Source organism: Panonychus citri, unplaced genomic scaffold (genome assembly GCF_014898815.1).
Source record: "Panonychus citri isolate SS breed McGregor unplaced genomic scaffold, ASM1489881v1 Contig00141, whole genome shotgun sequence".
Classification (NCBI taxonomy): Eukaryota; Metazoa; Arthropoda; class Arachnida; order Trombidiformes; family Tetranychidae; genus Panonychus; species Panonychus citri.
This window is the reverse complement of record NW_026515546.1, coordinates 239,775-263,031: the sequence shown is the minus strand read 5'-3', so window position 1 is coordinate 263,031 and position 23,257 is coordinate 239,775. Positions and strand designations below refer to the sequence as shown.

The following is a 23,257-nucleotide window of genomic DNA, read 5'->3' as shown; positions in this document are numbered from 1 at the left end:
CCTTGTTTCCAATCAACAATTAACTTTAATTGTTATCAAGTTTTATGATTTGAGTCCATCGATTTGCAATGATTAACGATATTGTATATTATATGGTCAAGTTAATTGATTGAACAATAATTATTATTGAGAGAAAATTAATTTCTCGTTTATTTTGTATTTGCCAAAGTTTAACAAGTTGATATAAATTAAGTAAATTAATTGACAATTACAAATGATTAGTGATTTAGAAATTGTCAGAATTATGTATAAATTGTACAATTAATGAACGAGCAAAAAAAATTGATAGAATTACAGTAATAAAGAGTATAAATTGTAATAGAAACAAGTGAAATTTAGATTGTTGAATTAAATTGTTATGATCAAGATGAAGATGATGATTAATGATAAATGAGCTTAATCAGGTGAAATCGTAATTAGATAATAAAGAAATTATCTGATTCCAATTTTGAACAATAATCAGCTAATTATGAGAATCCATAAGATACAAAAATGATTATGATTAAGAAAATTGATCTGATCCGATTTGTTTTCTGTGTATTCCAACAATTAAACGATGATTAACTTGATTTATTAAAGTTTAACACCAAAGATTAAACTAATCAGTAAATCAAAGTAATTGAAGTTACAATTAAATCAGTCCGGTCACTTGAGCAAATCATCAGTGTTGTAGTTTCATGGATAATTATGATTGTAAATCTTGAGGATAGAAATTAACAATTTATCCAAATTGAGAGTTGATTGTTTGATATCTCCAATTGATTAAATCTAATCATTACAAAAAAAGTAAAAAGAAACGGAAAATTAATCAACAATCAATTAAATAGTTAAATCTAAATAGTAAACATACCGTTTGAATTTGTAAGATCACAAGGAGATGATCAGTTGATTTAGAATCAAATTGAATAATCATTGTTAATCATCACAAATTGATCCATTTAAATTATTGGAGAAATTAATTAATCTCATTGATTAATACGCAAAGAAAATAAGATGAATAATAAATACGATGAAAAGATTGACCTTAATAAACTTGAGGCCATCGAAGTTGATTGTTGATAATGATTCTGGCAAAAGTTAATTGATGAGAATTGACTAGTTGATTAGATGATGATTAAGACAGAAAAACAGATTAACCATCTAATCATCACAAAATAATAACAACGATATGAGTTAATTACAATGAGAATCTCAATCCAATGAGTTAATCAATGATTGTTACACATAGAAATACGTTGGATAAGAATTAAGGTAATTAGTTAATTGGGAGGATAAAAAAAGGCAGATAAATCTTTAGCATATTTTGAATAACAGGATAATCCGATTGAATCAATTGGACTTCGAATCCAAAGAGCCTACAATTAAAAACGAAACAAAAGAAAATAAAACAAATCAAATTAATAAACAAATTAGATTTCGAAACAATTTAGAAAAGATTAGAAAATTGTACAAGTAAAATCAAATCGAATCAATTCAATTAATGGTGAAACAATTAACAGACATAATCGATCAATAAACAATTAGAAAAGAAAAAATTAAATTCGAAAGTAGAAAAAGTTAATCAACTTTAAATTCAGTTAATCAAAAGAAAGAAAGTAAACAAACTGAGATTAACATACGATCCCTTTTGGTGGGAAAAGAAAATGAAAAAAATTTAATTGTTGTCATTGATTTCTAATTGTTCAATTGTGTTAAATTGTTATTTCTTTACAATTTCAATCAATCAATTTAAAGGTAAGATGATTATTTCCATCACATTTAATTCTTGACTATTTATGTTATGTATACATTTCCTTTTTGTTATTACCTCTTGTGTATTGAAGGTTAATCTTTACCATGTTATTTTATTACTACTTTTTTTTTCTATTATTATTTTTCTTATTTTTTATTGTTATCATCATCATCATCATCATTGGTTATTATCACCATCATCACAATCTCTCATCTTATCGTCATCTCTCAATTGGATTTTTTTCTCTATTCTTTTATTGAAAGAAAAATGAAGAGACACACGAAGGAGGAAGATGATCAACAAGTAACAACAACAATCATTACAGGAAGAGACAGAAGGAGAAATGAGAGAGAAACGTATTATGGACTATGTAATATCTTCTTTCCCATCATCATCATCATCATCATCAATTCGCTGATATATATGAGGGGTTAGAACTCAAGGAGAGAAGAAAAAAGAAGATGATGATGGAGAAGAAGCAAAAACATGAGAAAAAAAGTGACCAAAAAGGAGATAGTAAAAAGGAATTTCTATATTTACAGAAGAGAAATGATAAGTTTCTCTTCATGTGCCTATGTGAATAAAATCCAATACTTGAGGGAAATTGAAGATTCCCATGTTTGCATAACCACCCAACGAAGACAAAAGCCATAACCAGTCGGATGAATTGTTTGGGAGAATCTTTTTTTTTGTTCTATTCTCTTTCAGAGGAAAAATGTCAACGGTTTTCTCAGCTTTTTGCTATTACGTGAAAGAAGCGAAAAATCCACGCGACCCTGAACTCTCAACAAAATCATCATCATCTTAAATCGTCAACAGAGTCATTAACATCATCTTAATGTGTCTCATCAACTTCAAGATTCCTTTTCATCTTATTCTCACATAGTAATAATAGACAACAGTGGGAAAGATGATAATTTATTTTCTCCGCCATAGTTTTCATCTTGTAATCCAGAATTTGTAACATTCTTCACATTTCTCATCAGCCACAAAGAGAAGGAGGAAAAAAAGGATTCACATGGAAGAAAGAAAAGAGAAGCAAAAAGATGTAACATTCAAAATTGTCAACAATCAAAAGTGAATTTATTCACATTGGATTCGATTTTTTCTTTACCAAATCAACAAAAGGATCAAATGCACAGAGAAGAGGAGTAAAAAAAGAGATCGTAAAAAAGTAGATCATCAACAAAACAACCAAGGGTTAGAATGGAAGTTACCTTAAGTTACCTTTTTCCTTAATAACGGTTTACCTTTCACCTTCATCTTCTCTCCATCTTCTCTTCATCATCATCTTTTTGAGATCTTTTTACTCTCAATCTAAAGAAAACCATATTGTCTGTACATCTTTTTCTCTCTCTCTCTTTCTTTCTCAATGGTTATAGTAAAAAACTCACATATTGTAAATCTCTTAAGAAAAGATCAACACGGAGAGAGAAAGAGAGAGAATAAGAAAACAAACTCATTTCTTCCTCATCTTCATTCATCTTATTTACAACGAAAGGCCTTTTAACGGGCAATATGTACAGAGACCTTTAAACTGTTCCCATGTGTCTCTCAGGTCAAAAGTCATTGTTAGTTTTTCCTATTTTCCTTTAAAGTTTTTTTTCTCTTTCTTTTCTTTCTTACTCTCTCTTAAGAAGTTACTGTACTTTCTTATTTATCTGTATCTTTCTTTCTCTTCTCTTTTTTCATCTCTCTCTCTTCCTTTTCTCTTCCATATCTTTTTTAGGTCACACGGTAACCATCTTGCGTGAAGGAGCAGCCTAGTTAATCATAATCAATATTTGATAATAATCAATCCAATGGTTTAATTCATTTGATATTAACCATTGTCATCTATTTAAATTGACTAATCAACATCTTCCCATTCATGGAAACAACAATATTAACACCCATCAGATTTGATGGATCCAAACCTCATTCACAAGGATAATTAACATATTATTCACTTAAATTTGAATCTATTTAGTTAATTGTTTGAATGAAATTACAAGTATAATTAATATCCAATGTAGATCTTATCAAAGGTAAGAATTTACTTTTTTACATGTTGATTATCACGAAAAAGGAATAACTTTTTCTCTCTCTCTCTCCCTCTCTTTATAATTAATATATTACTAGAAAACCCTATGGAATTTAATTATAATTGTTTAAATCGTGATTACGATTACAATTTAATTTGGATTACAAGAAGCTCAGGATGAAATGGGTGAAAATAACAATAGAAAATAACAAAAAATAAGATCACTGATAAGATGAAATAATCTATTAGCGAACAACAATCAAGTAACTAACCTTGAATGTTTGTAGGATTAATAATTAACTAATCTCATCATGTTGATTAAATTTCGTATCAAGATTACAATCATTTTGTGTGAGCGAGAAAAGAGATTATCAAAACAAAACCTTCCCAAAGTTAAATTGTTTCCCTCATCATAATCTTAATCTTAATCATCTTCCTCCTCTTTTAGACCAACCTGATCATTTTGATGGAGCAAAAATTTCTCATCATTATCATCAAGTGGCAAAATATTTTCCATCATTAAGACACTTTCCATGATGATGATGAGAGAGAAGGAAGAGAAACACCAAAATTGGTGTTAAATCGTCAGAACAATTAGTTAATCATCAAGATGATGTTTAGCTGAATATCTTTATCCTTTTCCTTGAAAATGTCCACTCAAAAATGGAACCACAAATCAATGTTAGATGAGAAGGAGGAGGATTAAGGAGATTAACAATGTTCTATTGATCATCTTTCTCTTGCAAGGTAAATAGAAGATGATGATGATGATGAAGATAAGAAAAGAAAGGTAAAGGTAACAAGAGTGAGAATACACCTTTCGCCTTATTCACATTCTTTGTTATCATTTTTCTCTTACCAATGGAATTTTACCTGTGGAATTTTCTCTGTTAATATTAAATAGAGAGGAAGAGAAAAGTAAGATGATGAAGATAATGATGAGAAAGAGGCAACAAGAAGATAGAAAGATGATGAGAAGGCAAATTGTTCTAGTAACATATAAGGCGAGATGTTATAAGGCGTGCAAAGGGGAGGATGAGGTTGAAGGTTAAGGTGTTTGGGTTGGGGTGATAGGTTGTTGATGGTGGAATTCATTCTCATCATCTTGGTCATCATTCTATCATCATCATCATCATCATTTCACCTTAGACAATTTTAGAATCACTAGTTTATTATTATCATTGTTACCTGTTGATGTTATGTTATTTTCAATGGAAATACAAAATTTACTCCTCACGCAAATGAAAACAATCTTGAGATTATTTTTATTTCTGATGATTAAGAAGCTTAATTATGATTCAAGCCTATTCATTTAATCATAAATTGTTCAACTTAATTTGAATTAATTCACTGAATTTACCTTAAGGCTCTTTACCAACCGTTTTCAAATTATTACTTAACTTTTTCATCCTCATCTTTTTTTTGGCGCACCTTTTTCATCTTCCTCTTTCTTCCTCTTTCTTTCTCATCTTCTCATACCTTTATCATCATCATCATCATCATCTTAATCATTATCATTATCCGAGTGAGTATTTAAACAATTATTATGATTATAAACTTAAATTGTTTAACGCAATTGGTGATAAAAAGTTATTGCTTCTTAATTCAACCAACAACCTTTTCCGATTCAACTTGTTAACAATTAGATTTAATCAATGGGATCACAATTAAGCTTATTTTTTCATAGTCTTGATTAATTCAAATCAAATTCATTGATTTTACTTTTTTGTTTGTTTGTTTATCATCATCAACAATTTATTCATGATTATTATGTCAACACCTTATATGTAATCAGAATTTCAATTTCAATCATCACCGTAATTAAATTGATTATGATAAACTGTAAACTGTGAAAACCACAATTTATAATGTGTATTTATCTTAAGTAAAGAGTTAATTGCAGCAATTTGTTTATTGTTACAATTTAATCAATATAAAAGTTTAAGGAAATCAAGATCAGGCTTTTCAATATTATTATCAATTCAATTTGAAAATTGAAAAGGGAAATTGAAAAAAAAATTTTCTCATGAAAAACAAACTTGTTAATCAACTTAATCAATGTTACAATTAAGTAAATTTTAAACCATTCATCAATATTCATATCATTTAATCAAAAAAAGATTCAAAAAGTTATCAACCAAATAAGTTATTCACCACTAATCAGTTACAATTAAGGATCACAATCAACATTGCAAGGTGAAAATATAATGGGCAAAATTAATGATTAGGTTTGAATAAGATTTAAATTGTTGGTTAAAGGTAATGATTGTTTAAGCTTTTGTTAAACCAACAATTTAAATTGTAATTTAACCAAAATGATAGTGATTTGAAAATAACGAAATGGATTAAAATTTAGATGAAGTCATTAAATTAACTGCACTATGGAAGTTGATTGTTGACATAGAGAACCATTGATTCCAATGACAATTTAAGAGCAACAATTAACATGATAATCGGAGTAACAATGATTAACATATTGTGACTTAATCTAAAAATAATCAAGGTAAATAAGGTAAGGTCAATGTCTATGGGCAAGTGATTAAGAGACTTAAGCTGATCCAATAACAATCAAGTTAATCATGATTAATCGTGATACCGGAAAAAACTATATCATAATAATTAAATCTAATTGTTATATTTTCCCAAGCCCAAAAGATCAACAATTTAATCGCCAATGAGGAAAAAAAAGTTGATCCATCTGTCTGAATATCAACAATAAGTAAATTACGATCAGCGGAAATAATTAGTTAATCAACGTTTTTTTTTGCAAACAATTAACTATTAATAAATTTAGATGATGATAATAATAAATTATACTATTGTTTCATCAGTTGATTGTCTATTAATCAGCTCAAGTGATTAAACTGTTGTTAAGGTAAGTGAAAAGTTTTGACATCAATTGATTTATATGAGTTAATTTAACAATTTCCTTAATCATTAGCATGCAAATAAGTTGACTAGTGATTAACTATTAATAGTTACAAGAAAAATAGTGATTAAGATTAAGGATGAAAGTAATTGACAAAAAAAAGGAGACCAAAAATACAAATGAAACTATCAAAGGGGATTAAGTTGATTGTAATGATGATTAAGATGATGATTAATTTCTTAAGGTATTAATTAGTTGAAATGTTAAATTTTCATCTCATGATGATGAGGATGATTAGGAAAGGAAGCTGATAATTGAAACCATGTCGAGAGTATGATTTAAAATCAAGTTAATTTAAAATGAAATGTATCACCGGATGTGAGAAAAACTCATTCACCATCATGAATGACCATCATCATCATCTTCATGATTATCATCATCATGGTCATCATGAAGATGACATTCCTAGACGTACAAAATTAAGATGATAATGATAATACAAATCATAAGGGAAAATGAAATTATTAAAGTAATGAGATGAATTAACATTCCTATGTGATGGTCATCTTATTTTTTTTTCTTGTGTCCACCATTAGGTAGACACACAATTGACCTTCAAGATTAAGATGACCATCATCATTATCTTCATCATTCTAATCATCAGGTTACCTGTTGCATCTCTTTCACTTTCTCTCTTATTCTCCCTCTTTGTTTGAAGATGATGAAGATTGAGAAAAAAAAAGAAACAACAAATTCCTCTGAGTAAATGAGATGAGACTTGAAAATGATATTATTATGATAAAAAACTCTAGAACTTTTTTTCAGGGGGTGGTCAGAACTTCCTGTCAGAATAAACAAAATACAAGGTGAGGGAGATGATGATACAAATACGAAAGGGGAACCGCAATTAAGAGCTCACTTGGATGAAACTAACCAAAAGCCCTGAGGACATTTTAGTGTAACTTGAATTTTCGCCTTGGACTCATTCATGCGTTTCCTTTTTTTTATTACTATCGCTACTTAAGATGGACAGGTCAAGAAGATATCATCATCATCATCATTATCATCATCTTATAAGACAGATACATTTTACATAGATGATGAGGAGAGAGAGGGAGGGAGGGAGAGCTGATGAGAAGGAAAAAGAAAGTCTCTTCCACAGATCATCTTCCTACTTCTTGTCTTTGGGTGAAGATAATTATTACCATTGATATATTATTATTAATCTTAATCTTAAAGGTATCATCATCTTTACAAATAATTAATTGTTGGATAATTACAATTAGATAAATGGTAATAATATCAATCCAAAGTTTTGCTTTTCTAATCTCTTTACCTTGATTGTTTATTCACGTTATTATTGAGTTGAGGGTTTATTATATGATAAAATCGTTGTATGTTTGTTAATTGTTATTAAAAGAATTGATTAATTGGATAATAATTAGTTGATTATCTTACCTTTCGTTTGTGTGATTGTTCAAAGTAATTACGTCGTAATTGGAAACAATATACTTCACCCAAAGGCCATTCGGATTGTAACCTTAACAATAATTCATTGTCTCGTAATCGTCTTTCACCTAAATTAAATTAAATAGAAAATGAAAATGAAAATTTCAATCATGATAATCAAAATTCAATTCCAATTTTTATGATTATCTTAATTCAAGATCTTCCTTAAAATTGATCAGCTGATTTGTTTTTAATTCACTTGTTAATGAAAACACAACATCCTTGTAGATTTGACAGTAGTTACAATTGTTGGTTAATCACAATTAAAGATTCTTCCTCACATAACTGATTAACTAGTTTCCTTGAATGAAAAAATGTCAACAACAATTAAAATCTACTTGTAGTTTACAGTTATAACCTTCCCGTGACTGAGAAAAAATTAATAATTAATTGTCTAACCCTCTAATTAAGGTAACATTTTAACGGTTTTAATACGAAAAAAACTTAATCTTGATGAGACAAAAAACTAGTGACAATTAGAATGGGACAACAACAACAATTAACTTTATCATAATTATTCTCATAACAATTAACATTCTTGCTAATTAAATTTTCTCCGCTCTTTTTGATTACCATTTTTTACTTACGTCTTTTCTGTGGACAAACTTCATATAAAGCAAATTTGGTTGACCTTTCATCCGAATCGTAACATTGTAATAGTAATTGAATCACTTCACCAACGGTGGTTATATCGGAAATCAGTAGACTTTTATAAAGAGACTTTAAATCACAATTAAAGGTAGAAAATAATTATTAGTAAAATTAGATATTAATGTTAATACTTTAGTGGAAATGATCAACTTACCGATGACATTAAGCAACTGTCATAGACTTTGACGAGGCCTCCACGTTTCATCATTAAAGTGAATCTAAAATTAGCAGAAAAGAATAAAGAAGAAATTTAACAATTAAGACAAACAATAGATGAAAGATGGAGAAATCATTTAAGGAAGAAGAATATTGGGTTTGGTAGAGGAACAGGAAATAACTAAAAGATTCTATTCTTTTCTATCTCTTATGTGTATTAACTTTTTCTGGTCAACATTTTGAGAGAGATGAGGAAAGAAAGTAACTTGATAGTAATAAATATAATAACATCCGAAGATAATAATAACACTGATGATGATGTTTTGATGGGCCAATAGAGTTTTCGTCTAATGAGAGAGTCTTTCTTTCTGTACATTGTCTTCATCGTCATTCTAAATAGGATAAGAAAGGGAAACCAGAGAAACGAGCGACATTTGAGACTCTTTGAATACTATGATAGATATTCAATGGATTAACTTTTAGCTTTGACTCTATTTTTAGTTGAAGATGATCATCATCAACATTGAAGAATACACGGATGAGAGAGTGAGATGAAAAGGAAAATCTTCCAAAAAGAAAGGGATGAAAGATGATGATGATGATGGTGATGATAAGTGGACACTCACTTGGTATCCTGATGAGGATACGAGGCCTGAATTTGAGCTGGACAAGACATATCATCAAGAACCACAACAGATCTGATTGGAATTCCTATAAACAATAAAGAAAATGATTAATTAATTGTTATGTTTGTAAGAGAACAAAATTTAGTTGATTAAGACAAAATAAATTCCAAAATGGAGACAAAGATTAAAACCAATTTGATTAATTGTAATTCTCCTCTTATAAACACTCATATGTATTTAGAAACATTGATAATTGTTGTGAGAAAATGACAACATTGTAATAGATGAACAAGGAACCACAAATTTAACCATCGTTACGGTCAACAGAATTGACCGTTTACACTTAAACACAGTTAACCAACAAACAAATTGGAAATAAATTGTTAAAACATTTTGTGATCAATGAAAATAAGAAAACAATTAACAGTTGAAACGATCAACCAAAAGAGATCAACAATTATGTCAACGGTTGATTCTTGTTGCATAGTAACCAAAGTGTCACATGATAATTTGCCTCTTTTGTTTCAGTTTTTTTTTGTTCTTTTCTATTTTTTTAATTGTGTTTTTAATTTCGTTTTAATTGTAATTACCTGTTTTACGAATAATTACTTCCATGGCAACGTAAAATAGATTGGGATCCGTGTGTTTCAATCGGAACTTATGGAGTAACATCCTCACCATATCAGAACAAGTTGTGTCTTCGGTTATTGAAAGTGTCTTATATTCAATATCTGAACATAAAATTTTGGTGTAAATTTTAATCACCGACGACTGTTGGAATAGTTAATTGCAATTAGGAAGATGGAAAATTAGTTAATTGTAACAGTTAAAGGTGAACATTAAGGTAACAAGAAAATCACAAATGGCTAATGAGAAGGTAAGAATTGTGTCAGAACAAGTGAGATTATCGCTTCAGGCCTAAAATGTGAATTGAGAATATAAAAGTTAACAGTTTTCACTAATGGTAAGTACAATTAATTATTTGTTCTTCAATCTTGTTTATATATATTTTTTTTAATTCTAAATTGTTTCCGTTGTTAGAATCAAATAAATGAGAGAGAGAAAACAAAAATTAAAACGGAAGCTTGAGATGTTTAATCTTCTCTATATACAGAAAAGATTAAACAAAAGGTAATGTTTACCTTGTTTTCCCTTGACTGTTATCCTTATGTAAACGCTACCGGAAAAAAGGTATTAATACCTTGGAGTTTTTGAAAAGTGGCCTAAGTTAATTGTGGCTCGTGGTCCGTGTCAATGGACAACACCCAAAGAGACCGGATAATAACATCTTCTAGTGGTGAACATTTGATTGTTCATGGTTTGAGTTTAATCTCAAAATTATTCAACATCAATTCCTAATCCAAGGTAATAGTAAATCTTTTCAATGGATTCCATTGATTTTCTTAATTTTTTAGTTAATCAATTGAAGATTAAATTGATTGTCTGTTTGTTTCTTTCTTTCTTATTGTCTAAATAGAATCCTAATTGTTGGTGATGATTAACCTCTTTTTGGTGACCATTGAGAACTTCATAAACAAGGATTAAGATTAATTGTCCAAGATGAGGATCGTTTATATTGTGTTCCAATTAACGGAAGTAATTAAAACGTTGGGATAATTTGATAACAATTAACTTATCTTATTATTCATCATTTTGATACTTTTGTTTTGATTTTTTCAGGGGAAACAAATTAAAATCTTATTGTATCAACTAGTGAAAGTTAATGTTACTTATCTGTTGTTATTAAGTTTACTTTTTTTAATTAGATTTAGTAAATTGGTGTTTTGTTTACACTTATCATGATTATCTAACTAATTGTTAGCTAACTTGATTAACTCTTATATACATTGTATACACAATATGTAAGGAAATAATGAAAACACTTAATCATCTTGTAATTAGTTGAATAGATTGTGAAAACTTCACGTAATTAACTTTGATCAACTTTGATTAGAACAGAAAAAAATTAGATCATAAGAGTTTAAGAAGTTTAATGAAAACGATAAATCAATTGATAATTATGAGAGAAAAACTGATTAGCCAAAGTTTATGATTAGATCTAAATGACTGAATTAAAATTAAACGAAATGAGAAAAAGTGAATCAACTAATTCTTACCTTTGTTGATCCTGTTGAAATGGAATCAGAAATAGACGATCTATCCGAATCAAATACCATGGTTTCAGAGGTAAATCCAAAAAGACAAATCAAATACACAAAGAAATGAACAATTAATCAACACAATTAAAAAAGAAATTAAATTAAAGGACAATAAAGAAATAAAAAAGTAAATTGTTGATCAACAATCGTTGTTGTTACTCAAAGAAAAGTTTGAGAAAAACTGTTTACAAAAAGAAGAGAGGAAAACAAAATGAACTTGAGATGTTGGAGTTTGCGCTGAGCGACGATAACAACGAAAATGGCCTTTTAAATGGGCTGGACTGGCCTGGCCCCGAAATCTTTCAATGGTAAAAGATAATGATAAAGGAAAAGACCTTCGCCTTTTGCTCTGTGGAGAGAGAAAGATAGAGAGATGCCCTTAACTTTCCCTTCGGGGGTTAACCCTCCTCCCACTTCCTTTCCTTTCATAAGAAGAAGATGATGATGATGATAAGGATGATGAGAGAGAGAAAAGAGAGACAGAGAGAGACAGAGAGTAATATTAATAGTAAAAGTCCAATGATAATATGTTGACAAAGACTTGACCTGAGTTGACACACCAGCGACTTTGGGGTTAACACTTAGAAATGAATATGTTAATATGTATGACAATTTAATCGGTTTCACGAATTGATTATTATCATTAAATTGTTGACGATTAGAGCGAGAGAAAAGTGATAAAACAATTTACGAAAATTTGATATTCTTTTTTTTTAAGTTAGAAAAAAAGATATTTAATTGATAATAATTAACAAAATACTTGTTCTTTCACAATTGAAGCTGATTTAATTGTTGTTGTTCTTGTTGTTGCTGTTTGTTGTTATCTAAATGAAATGTTGATGAAATTCTAATATTGGTTGTTGATGTTGGCGTTTGAATTTCCATCTCTCATCTTGATTGATGGATTAACTTGAGGTTGTTTCATGTAATTAACACCATAAGGTTGTGGTTGAGGATAAGCTGGTTGTGGGTGAGGAGGATGAGGTGGGTAATTAGCGGAGGGATTATAGTTCTGTAAGTATTTAATGTGTTCGTAGGCGAGATTAAGATATTTGTTTTCTTGTTGTAATCGAGCGTCCAAACTTTTCAAATGACTTTGCAAATAACCGGCCATCGACTGGACATCATGAGGATTAACGGTATAATCGTTGGCGTATAGTTTTTCCTTCACTTTATCAACCAACACACTAATATCTGGACACGAAGTGGACTCACCCTTTAATCCATATAACTTTTTCTCCAAAGCGATTATCTTTTCGAAACAATCTTTTAATCGGTAATGAAATCCACCGATTTTCTTGTGGTGTCCGAGCAAAATGTCCTTGACGGTGGTCACAAATTTCCGTAATTTCTCATGGAGTCCACCGCCGAGAGAGGACAAAATTCCACGAGCCTCAACTTCATCGGCTGAGGAACCAAAATCCTCTTTTTCGAAAGAAAGGAAAAAAGAATTTGATTTTTTCGATTAAGATTAGGATGGGGATTAGGGTTAAGGGGATTAATATGTTTTCTTACCTGCGTTGATTGAGACAATTTGAAGAAATAAATTAAAACTGATTATCAAAACTAAGATAATTGGTACTCTCATTGTGACTTGGTTTAAGTTGGAAACTCACAAAATCAATGGTTGATTAAATTTAATTTGATTAACTTTGATGTTTGATTACTTTTGATCAACTAAAAAGTGATTTAACTTGTTAACTGCTTTTAAATAGCCAATTGTTAATTGTTAATCGTTTTTCCAATGTAATTTGTTTTATGATCATTATTGGTATTGCAAATGAATCGTTTAATTTTCTTGGATGATAATCAGCATCTCATGAGATGAACAATTAACATTAAGACTAAATTAAGTCCGGAAATTATGATTTTAACATTTGACTTTTTATTTCCAATGATCAAATTGATTATTGGAAGTTTCCAATAAATGATTTAAAGGCAATTAATTGATTGTTTTAATGATTGTTTAATCATTTTTGTTGCTAATGTGATTAACAATCTAATGGTTAGTTTGATGATTAGAAACAACATCAACCAATGAAACTTTTGTCTCTCAGTTTTAGTTTGACTACAATTCGATCAACAATCAAATCTTACAATTTAGTGTTCAATTTAAGTTGTGATTGTCAATCAACATGAAATCAATTGTTGTAATCATCGTAATTGTAACTTGTGTGTCATCTGTAGTCACCATTGACGATTATGGTAAGTTTAATATTCAAATTTCTGTATAACTTGTTGATTGGGAAGAAAATTAGACAAATTAATCAACTAATTGTGTTGACGATTCCAATAGATTCGTTGGCCTCAATTCTCGAGTCGAGAGGATTAGGTGATTATAAACTACAAATGCCTTTTCATGGATTATTGCAAAAGTTTTCCAGTCTATTGAAAAACATATTCACTTTACATCGAGGTAAAATTGACGATTTGTCCGGTGGCCTGGACGATGCTTTCCACCGGGTACTGACCATTGAGGATAAAGCAAAAGAATATGAAAACAAATATCTTACATCAGTTATCGAACCATCATCTGGACCTTATTCGTCTTGTTGTCCGACCGAAGATCAAGTTTTTGATTACCTGAAAGCGAATCCAATCAATTTAGGTTCTAGATTACAACTAAATGAATTGGTCCTTTGTGGGGTAAAATTGCTCGATTGGATCAAACGTTGTACCAGAATCATAAAGTTTTACGATCTTATTTAGCGATAATCCGACGATATGATGAACAATCACAGAATCGTAAAGGCTACAGAAAATTGGATACTTCGGAAATAGAGAAATATTTATCCTCTAATTTTCCTAATTCTGAATCGGGTTAATTTAATTCATGATAATTGTTCTAAACGAAAGTAAAGATAATTGTGAAATTTTTCTTCTCAATGTTGACCAATGTCCATTTTACTTTACTTTTACCAGAAAAGAAAATCTGTATTCCAAGTAAATCCACTTCCTTGAATAGAAAATTAAACATTTACAACCTTTTTAGATCCAAATTGTTGCATGAAAAGAAAAACAATTAAAATAAATTTCAACAATTACAAAACTGTACAACCAAATGATCAACTGTTGAATGTTAATATTGAGAAATAATCGTTCAGAGTGGTGTTTACCTAGTGCAGGGAAAAGAGACTAAAAAATGGCTACCAAATCATGTTAGTTAATGATTTATGATATAAAATTCAGTGTAAATTAACTCCTTAGACTGAAATGAAACAATGAATTTAATCACATAATTAAATTTACCAAATTTTTATTGATAAACTTGCATTAAAATAGCACCAAGAAAAGAGGCGAGAACGATGAGAATTACATTGACACTCGTTATGACGAAAAAGAAGTTGAAATAATTTATTAAGCGAAAACAAAAGGAACGAAACTGATAATTCGCTTTATAGGCATAGAATTTCGTGAATTCTACCGAACTCGGTCGAACTCTACTGTTCCGATTGGATTAATCAAACTGAAATAATACAAAGAAAAAGAGTTTGGTGAAATAACACTGGTTTAGTTTAGAAACACGATTCGAAATAATTGTTTTGAACAAGAAAATTTTTGCTTAAATTATTTTATTCTCAGTGTAATCATTTTATCATCAGAAAAGTTACAGTTTTTGGATTAAAATACAAATTTTATATCCAAATCTTAATATTCTAGGAGCTATCGATCATCCGGGTCTTTACCAGTTATGGACTTGAATTAACCGATAATAAGTCATCTACGCCGGCTTGACGACATACTTTTCTCGCTTGATCTTCACGTGAGAGTTGCGCTGCGGCAGCTCCAAGAATAAGAGAAACAAAGAGTAATGAAGAAACAAGAACAATAAGGATAATATTTAAATTCATGATGATGAAGAAGTTGATTGATTTTACTTTTGAAACAAAAGAAATGAATCTGATGATAGTCGTCTTGAAATTGATCCTTTTTATATCATTTTATTCGGAAGTTTAATCGACAATTGAACTAACATTGATCATCTTATGCTCTAACTAACTCGAGATTTAGTATATTAATACTATTTACTACATTTCGGATAAGTCCTTAGTCATGCTGATATAAACTTGTTGTTACTGATTTCACAATATTTACTACATTCACAATATTTACATTGAGCACTAGGCATACTGCAGCGACAGTAACGTCTGAGCGCGTATATGCTGGAAAAGGCGAGAAAAGAAAGAGAAAGAAAGAGAAAGAAAGAGAAAGAAAGAGACTGAGAGAAAGAGACTGAGAGAAAGAGAGCGAAAGAGACTGAGAAAGAGACTGAGAAAGAAAGAGAAAGAAAGAGAAAGAAAGAGAAAGAAAGAGAAAGAAAGAGAAAGAAAGAGAAAGAAAGAGAAAGAGAAAGAAAGAGACTGAGAGAAAGAGACTGAGAGGAAGAAAGAGAAAGAGACTGCAAGAAATTAGCAGGTGAGAATTAGTTAGTCAACACAAATAAGATAAACATTTTACTCTTATTCATCTCATATACTGTTTACGTTTCCTTCATTGAAATTTAGAATTGAATTTTTTTGTTCATTTCCTTTGAATATCAAGTGTAGTTGTTAGTTGGTCATCAAAACAAATACAGTCACACCTCTCTAATTTCACCCCACACGACCCAAAAAACTTGTGAAATTTGGGAAATTGTGACTTTATGGAAATCTATTAATTCAGAATTATGAAGGTGAAAATCAATTTTTTTTGCATTTACTTATTGGAATCTTATTTACAACACCGAATTGATCCTTAACCCTCTTCATTATCTCTTGTTGAGTAACTTTTTCTCTTAACTTCGGAAATAGAGAAATATTTATCCTCTAATTCTCCTAATTCTGAATCGGGTTAATTTAATTTATGACAATTGTTCTAAACGAAAGTAAAGACAATTGTGAAATTTTTCTTCTCGATATTGACCAATTTCCATTTTACTTGAAGAAAAATCTGTATCCCAACTAAATCCACTTCCTTGAATAGAAAATTAAACATTTACAATCTTTTAAGATCCAAATTATTGAATGAAAAGAAAAACAATTAAAATAAATTTCAACAATTTCAACCAAATGATCAACTGTTGAATATTGAGAAAGAATCGTCAGGAGTGGTGTTACCTAGTGCAGGGAAAAGAGACTAAAAAATAGCTACGAAATCATGTTAGTTAATTATTTATGATATAAAATTTAGTGTAAATTAACTCCTTAGACTGAAATGAAACAATGAATTTAATCACATAATTAAATTTACCAAATTTTTTATTGATAAACTTGCATTAAAATAGCACCAAGAAAAGAGGCGAGAACGAAGAGAATTATATTGAGACTCGTTGTGACGAAGAAGTTGAAATAATTTATTAGCGAAAACAAGAGGAACGAAACGGTTGATAATTGGCTTGACAGGCAGAGAATTTCATGATGTATCGAATTCTACTGTTCCGATTAAATCATTCGGAACTTCCATTCGAATGATTTATCAAACTGAAATAATACAAAAAAAAATGGTTTGGTGACACGATTCGAAATAATTGTTTTTGATAAGAAAATTGTTGCTTAAATTATTTTATTCTCATTGTAAACATTTTATCATCAGAAAAGTTACAGTTTTTGGAGTAAAATCCAAATGGTATATCGAAATCTAAATATTCTAGGAGCTACTTGGTGGATCATCCGGGTATCTACCAGTAAAAGTCTTGAAACAATCTTTGTAAGCTTGACTTGCAGAGTCGTATTGATAACCACATAAGAATTTCGCATTAGCTTCTTTTGTTAGTTGCGCTATGGCAACTCCAAGGAGAGAAACTAAGGCCCATATTCACCAACCGTAATCAAAAGCTGTAATCAACTGATCCTGGAATCAAAATGATTCCGAGTTTAAAGCATAAAGTAGTTTCACCAAGCCTGATTAGTTGATTCCGGAATCATTGATTCCGACTTTAATTTGATTTAAGCTTAACTCAAATTAATCTTAATTCAATTAAGAAATTGTCCCTAAAAGGGCGTGTTTTTGTCTTTTTTCCCTATTTTTTCATTTTTACCCCTAATTTTTAATTAATTTTTTTAACCAACCGATCATCAAACAAAACAACGGTCACAACAATAAAAAATTATTTCTCTTTAGACAAAAGCGGTTAATTTGAAGTGGATGAATTAATTAATTGTTTATGGAAAAGACTTGAAATTGAGATTGATTTCCAAACAATTAACAAGTTATATGATTACACTGATCAAGTTTTCTAAATATCTTTGTTGAGATTTTTAAGTAAAAAAAAATCTTCTTTACGCTAGCGAAAATTGTAGAAAAATAATAGAGCATTATGGTATAAACCAATTCATTAAAAAAAAATTCGGAAAAAATGAGTTAGATTAGAAAAAAAGAGAAAAAAAAGTCGAAATCAAAATTTGATCATGGTAATTACTAAGATCAAAATTTGATCAGGACTTCTACAATCAAATTGGTTTGATTTTGGTTGGTGAAACAACAATTTGAGCTGAGATCAATTGATTTCGATTGGTGAAACTAGATTTTTTAATTCCGGAATCAAATTGATCCGAACTTAACTTTGATTAGAGATCAAGATTTGATTATGGTTGGTGAAAGACAAAAGCTGTGATTAGCAGATTTAAATCTAGAATCAAATTTGATTACGGTTGGTGAATACGGGCCTAAAACGATGAGAATAATATTGAAATTCATGATAGCGAAAAACAAGTTGATTGATTTCACTTTGAACACAAAACAAATGAAACTGATGACAATCATCTTGAAATTGGTCCTTTTTATTTCATTTTATTCGGAAGTTTAATCGACAATTGAATAAATACGATAATCAACACCAAGCTCATATTCTCAATATTTACCTTAAGTATTATCTTTATGCTTTTACTAACTTTAAACACCTTGTTTATTTTGATTTGAATATCAAGTGATAATTAATTGATCACCAAGAAGAAAATTAATTTACAAGAACAATTAAAAGTAGCAACTGATGAAAGAATCAACCAACATTTAAACTGAGCGTCTAATTCAGTGCCTTAGGCAACCGCCCTGGTGGAAAATGAATCAACCACCAGAGATTATGAAAAACATGTTGGTTTGTTTTCATTTGGTTTTCTGTTCATTTTGTTTATTAATTGTTACTATTTAATAATGTCCGCTAAACAGGTAAGCATTTTCGGTTTGTTTTGTTGCTGATTAAATAATTAGTCATTGTAATTGATCCTTTGTTTTACTTTTGATTGTCTTTGTCCAGGTTATTTTGACTTCCACTTTAAACTCAACTTATTGGTCGGTCAATGTTCAGGATCTGCTCACCGGTACACAAATCACTTCATTCAAGGAAACAATTGCCTGTGGTTATAACAGTTTGGCCTGTCTTTTTGATCAATACCTGATATGTTCCCAGAAGGATTCATCGGTTGTCCATTTGTGGAGTCTAAGGAAGAAAAGTATTGTCCGAACCCGAATGAAGTGTCCAGCAAACGTAACTGCATTGACTGTTACTCCAGACGGAATGTTTATCATTCTAGCTTTGGGTGAAAAGATTTACATCTACATGGTGAGATTAATTTCTCAATATAATTCTCCTTGGCTCTTTTTAATTGTGTTTTGTTTTATTTTCTTTGTCAGACTTCATCAGGACAATTATGTTCCATTCTAGAGAGACATTATCAACCTATTACTGTTATTAGAATGTCTAAATGTGGTTCCTTTTTCATCTCTGGAGGAGAAGATGGATTAGTCCTTCTTTGGATGTTGAATTGTATTCTAAGTACTGGATTTCATGATCAGCAAATTGGTTCGACTAATTCTCCAGATCTTAATCCTAAACACACTTGGTCTCATCATAATGGTCGAGTAACTGATATTCACTGTGGTTATACTGGTATTAGGGGTAAAAGTTGTTCCGTTTCAATTGATTCCACATGTAAAGTAAGTTGAGTGTCTCTATTTCCATTTAGATTAACGATACTGATTAAACTTTGATTTGTTTCTCTTAGATTTATGATAATTATTCTGGTAATTTACTGATTTCAATATCGTTTGATGAACCTCTTTGGTCTGTTGCAATGGATCCTGGTCAGAGTTTTCTATTCGTTGGCGGAGAGAAAGGAAACATTTATGAGACTAAATTGTACGATGAGAAGCAAATTATCAATGATTTGAATCGACCTCAACCAACTGTTCTAACTGCCCATAGGTAAACTACGAGAGTGTTTGATTATTCCAATGAATCATGTGAATAATTTTATTCTTCATCACCAAATAGTTCAAAAGTCACTCATCTCGCGATCTCGATTGATGGATTAGCTTTAATCTCTGGTGGTTATGATGGAAAAGTGATTGTTTGGCATACAATCAGTAAACAGCGAATGAAAACATTTGAAAATCGAGGTAAACAATTTACTAATTTACTAATTTCTTACAATGTAAGACGTGTTTTTATTTGTTAATCACTAATTTTACGATTGTCTTTTCTTCCCTTTCTAGGAGCAATTACAAATCTAATTGTCATGCCAACACCAAGAGGAATTTTGGAAGAGGAAACACCTTTGATTCCTGTTAAATCATTCAAATTAACAAATGATCCTGATTTAGATGCATTTGATAGAGATCTAATCCACACAATTAACGATCAATGTATACCAGATGAGGATGAAATTGAAAACAATCAACAAAATGTTATCAATGTAAGTTGATAATTCCGATAGTTTAGTCACATCTTATTTTCTAATTTTTTATTTTGAATTCAATTTCTCTAGATTAATCAACTTGAAGCAAATGATGAAGAGCCAGAATCCAATCCAGATGATATCGAGAAGATTAAAACAATTAACCAACAAATTTATGAATATTCAGTGAATACAATTTTCAAACAATTGATTAATAAGTAAAACTTTTCATTTTTGCTAATAAACTTTTAGTTTTATTTTCAATTCACGAAAAATGCAAATCAACATTCACTTTTCTTCTTGATTGCTCTGCACCGCAATTTAATGCCTTTAATTCACAGGCTCATTTTTTCAGCAGTTTGAATGAAATTCTCATTGAAAACGCGCAAGAATTTAGGCCTGTCGATCGATATAAAATTGCCAATTTAATCGACGTCATTTTAATCAAGTACAATACGAAACATTTTATATTTTTGACTAAAAAATCAATTGATAAAACAAAATTGCTAATTGGGTAAACCAAAGTAATTTAATATCCAACCAAATAAATTGTCTTTAATTGTTGAAATGAATTGAAGAAATTTCTTGTTGAATTCAAAGCCAAGAAAGGTTAAAATCCCACTAGTTTCAACTTCATCGACTGAGGAACCAACTTCATCTTCTCCGAAAGGAAAGAAAGAAAAGAAAATTTGATTTTTTCGATTAAGATTGGGATGAGGATTAGGGTTAAGGGGATTCATATGTTTTCTTACCTGCGTTGATTGAGACAATTTGCTGAAATAAATTAAAACTGATTATCAAAACTAAGATAATTGGTACTCTCATTGTGACTTGGTTAAAGTTGGAAACTCACAAAATCAATGGTTGATTAAATTTAATTTGATTAACTTTGATGTTTGATTACTTTTGATCAACTAAAAAGTAATTTAACTTGTCTACTGCTTTTAAATAGCCAATCGTTAATTTTTTAATTGTCGTCGTTTGGAATATAAATTTTCATCTTATTATCATCACTATTTCAACGGTTATAGTTTAGTAACACGATTTGAAATTATTGTTTGGATAAGAAAAATGTTTCAAGTTATTTTATTCTCAGTGTAATTATTTCATCATCAGAAATTTACAATTTTCGAGTAAAATCCAAATTTGATATCCATATCTCAATTTTCTAGGATCTACTCTATGGAGCATCCGGGTATTTACCAGTATAACCCTTGATACATCTCTGTATCCTAGGTAATTCTGATTGTTTAATCCACTGCATACTAGTTTCGCTTCGTCTTAAGATATTGCGAGGGCAGCTCCAAAGAGAGAAACTAGAACGACAAGAATAAGATATAAATTCATTGTAATGAAGAACAAGTTTGTTGATTTCACTTTGAACACAAAACAAATGAAACTGTTGATGATTCGCTTATGAATCAATTCTTTTTATATCATTTCATTCGGAAGTTTAATAGACAATTGAACTAACTTTGAGCTCATATTCTCAATATTTACCTTGGGTAATATCTTTATGCTTTTACTAACTTTAAGCACCTTTTTTTTATTTGAATATCAAAAGATAATTAGTTGATCATCAAGACAAATATTCCATTTATTAGAACAATCAAAAGCAGCAATTGATGAACGAATCAACTAACATTTAAACTGAGCGTCTAATTCAATGGCTTAAGCAACCGGGTTGGTGAAAATGAATCAACCACCAGAGATCAGATTGTAATGAACAGATTGTTTTCTTTTCATATTGTTGATTAATTGTTACCATTTAATAATGTCCGCTAAACAGGTAAGCATTTTTGGTTTGTTTTGTTGCTGATTAAATAATTAGTTATTGTAATCGGTCCTTTGTTTTACTTTTGATTGTCTTTGCCCAGGTTATTTTGACTTCCACTTTGAACTATCTATTTCTCCATTCTTTATTTTTATTTAGATTAACGGTACTGGTTGATTAACTTTGATTTGTTTCTCTTAGATTTATGATAATTATTCTGGTAATTTATTGATTTCAATATCGTTTGATGAGCCTCTTCGGTCTGTTACAATGGATCCTGGTCAGAGTTTTCTATTCGTTGGTGGAGAGAAAGGAAACATTTATGAGACTAAATTGTACGATGAGAAGCAAATTATCAATGATTTGAATCGACCTCAACCAACTGTTCTAACTGCCCATAGGTAAACTACGAGAGTGTTTGATTTTTCCAATAAATCATGTTAATAATTATATTCTTCATCACCAAATAGTTCAAAAGTCACTCATCTCGCGATCTCGATTGATGGATTAGCTTTAATCTCTGGTGGTTATGATGGAAAAGTGATTGTTTAACATACAATCTGTAAACAGCGAATGAAAACATTTGAAAATCGAGGTAAACAATTGATTAATAAGTAAAACCGAATTAGGCATTAATTGGAAGACTCGATAGAGACAATAAATTCAATGCCTGATTTACAGAATCATTTTTTCATCAATTTTAATGAAATTCTCATTGAAAACACGCAAGAATTTAGGCCTGTTGATTGATATTAAATTGCTGATTTGAGCGATGTCATTTTAATCAATTACAATATGAAATATTTTTTATTATTGACTAAAAAATCAATTGATAAAACAAAATTAAATAATTGGGTAAACCAAAGTAATTTGAAATCCAAAAGAAGATCCTTTAATTGTTGTCATGCATTCAATCCCGCAAGCCTCAACTTCGTCGGATAGAGGACCAACTTCCGCTTTTTTCGAAAACAAATAATAAGTTGAGCAGCAAAAATATGATTAAATTATTTTATTTCGCAGATTGGGTAAGACTCAAGATATGTCCGTCAGCTCGATATTTTAACTTAGAGCTGATTTTTTTTCGGCTTAAAGTTCAAGCTACATATG

The 23,257-nt window shown here is 29.9% G+C and overlaps 3 protein-coding genes, 3 long non-coding RNA genes and 1 pseudogene across 8 annotated transcripts; 4 read left to right on the top strand and 3 right to left on the bottom strand.

Moving 5' to 3' along the window:
- Positions 1-158: 158 nt before the first annotated feature.
- LOC128395205 (uncharacterized) lies at positions 159-12,268 on the bottom strand. Its single transcript, XM_053355606.1, has 8 exons — positions 11,684-12,268; positions 10,157-10,337; positions 9,567-9,651; positions 8,939-9,002; positions 8,721-8,853; positions 8,083-8,201; positions 851-1,355; positions 159-768 (listed from the first exon to the last, which is right to left on the bottom strand). The coding sequence occupies exons 1-7, from the start codon at positions 11,741-11,743 to the stop codon at positions 1,260-1,262; spliced, it is 738 nt and encodes a 245-aa protein (XP_053211581.1). The 5' UTR covers positions 11,744-12,268; the 3' UTR covers positions 159-768; positions 851-1,259.
- On the top strand, positions 1,362-7,086 carry LOC128395209 (uncharacterized). Of its 3 annotated transcripts, none has more exons than XR_008326539.1 (3): positions 1,443-1,734; positions 1,996-3,759; positions 4,204-7,086. It is a non-coding gene; the product is annotated as an uncharacterized LOC128395209 (long non-coding RNA). The 3 variants fall into 3 exon arrangements; XR_008326538.1 differs by having other exon boundaries at positions 3,854-7,086; XR_008326537.1 differs by lacking the exon at positions 4,204-7,086 and having other exon boundaries at positions 1,362-1,734; positions 1,996-3,686.
- On the top strand, positions 10,332-11,295 carry LOC128395208 (uncharacterized). Its single transcript, XR_008326536.1, has 3 exons — positions 10,332-10,530; positions 10,608-10,931; positions 11,044-11,295. It is a non-coding gene; the product is annotated as an uncharacterized LOC128395208 (long non-coding RNA).
- A 149-nt stretch (positions 12,269-12,417) lies between the features above and the next one.
- LOC128395206 (uncharacterized) lies at positions 12,418-13,419 on the bottom strand. Its single transcript, XM_053355607.1, has 2 exons — positions 13,241-13,419; positions 12,418-13,150 (listed from the first exon to the last, which is right to left on the bottom strand). Exons 1-2 carry the CDS (start codon positions 13,311-13,313, stop codon positions 12,573-12,575), a joined length of 651 nt encoding a protein of 216 aa, XP_053211582.1. The 5' UTR covers positions 13,314-13,419; the 3' UTR covers positions 12,418-12,572.
- Positions 13,420-13,769: 350 nt separating this feature from the next.
- LOC128395207 (uncharacterized) lies at positions 13,770-14,787 on the top strand (annotated as a pseudogene).
- A 3,925-nt stretch (positions 14,788-18,712) lies between these two features.
- On the top strand, positions 18,713-20,657 carry LOC128395353 (WD repeat-containing protein 18-like). Its single transcript, XM_053355764.1, has 7 exons — positions 18,713-18,868; positions 18,957-19,262; positions 19,334-19,636; positions 19,705-19,904; positions 19,974-20,098; positions 20,195-20,394; positions 20,467-20,657. The coding sequence occupies exons 1-7, from the start codon at positions 18,854-18,856 to the stop codon at positions 20,596-20,598; spliced, it is 1,281 nt and encodes a 426-aa protein (XP_053211739.1). The 5' UTR covers positions 18,713-18,853; the 3' UTR covers positions 20,599-20,657.
- A 125-nt stretch (positions 20,658-20,782) lies between these two features.
- Positions 20,783-22,113, bottom strand: LOC128395355 (uncharacterized). The gene is made up of 3 exons (XR_008326618.1): positions 21,877-22,113; positions 21,129-21,692; positions 20,783-21,034 (listed from the first exon to the last, which is right to left on the bottom strand). It is a non-coding gene; the product is annotated as an uncharacterized LOC128395355 (long non-coding RNA).
- Positions 22,114-23,257: the final 1,144 nt, after the last annotated feature.

Bases quoted from the DNA above. Each gene is read 5' to 3' on its own strand.
- LOC128395205 (XM_053355606.1), bottom strand. From the start codon at position 11,743: ATGGTATTTGATTCGGATAGATCGTCTATTTCTGATTCCATTTCAACA. The intron at 10,338-11,683 runs GTAAGAATTAGT...CTATTCCAACAG, and splicing joins TTTCAACAGGATCAACAAAG to TCGTCGGTGATTAAAATTTA. The intron at 8,854-8,938 runs GTAAGTTGATCA...TGTGATTTAAAG, and splicing joins ACAGTTGCTTAATGTCATCG to TCTCTTTATAAAAGTCTACT.
- LOC128395353 (XM_053355764.1), top strand. The intron at 19,637-19,704 runs GTAAGTTGAGTG...TGTTTCTCTTAG, and splicing joins CAATTGATTCCACATGTAAA to ATTTATGATAATTATTCTGG. The intron at 20,099-20,194 runs GTAAACAATTTA...TTCCCTTTCTAG, and splicing joins GAAAACATTTGAAAATCGAG to GAGCAATTACAAATCTAATT.
- LOC128395206 (XM_053355607.1), bottom strand. From the start codon at position 13,313: ATGAGAGTACCAATTATCTTAGTTTTGATAATCAGTTTTAATTTATTT. The intron at 13,151-13,240 runs GTAAGAAAACAT...CTTTCGAAAAAG, and splicing joins AATTGTCTCAATCAACGCAG to AGGATTTTGGTTCCTCAGCC.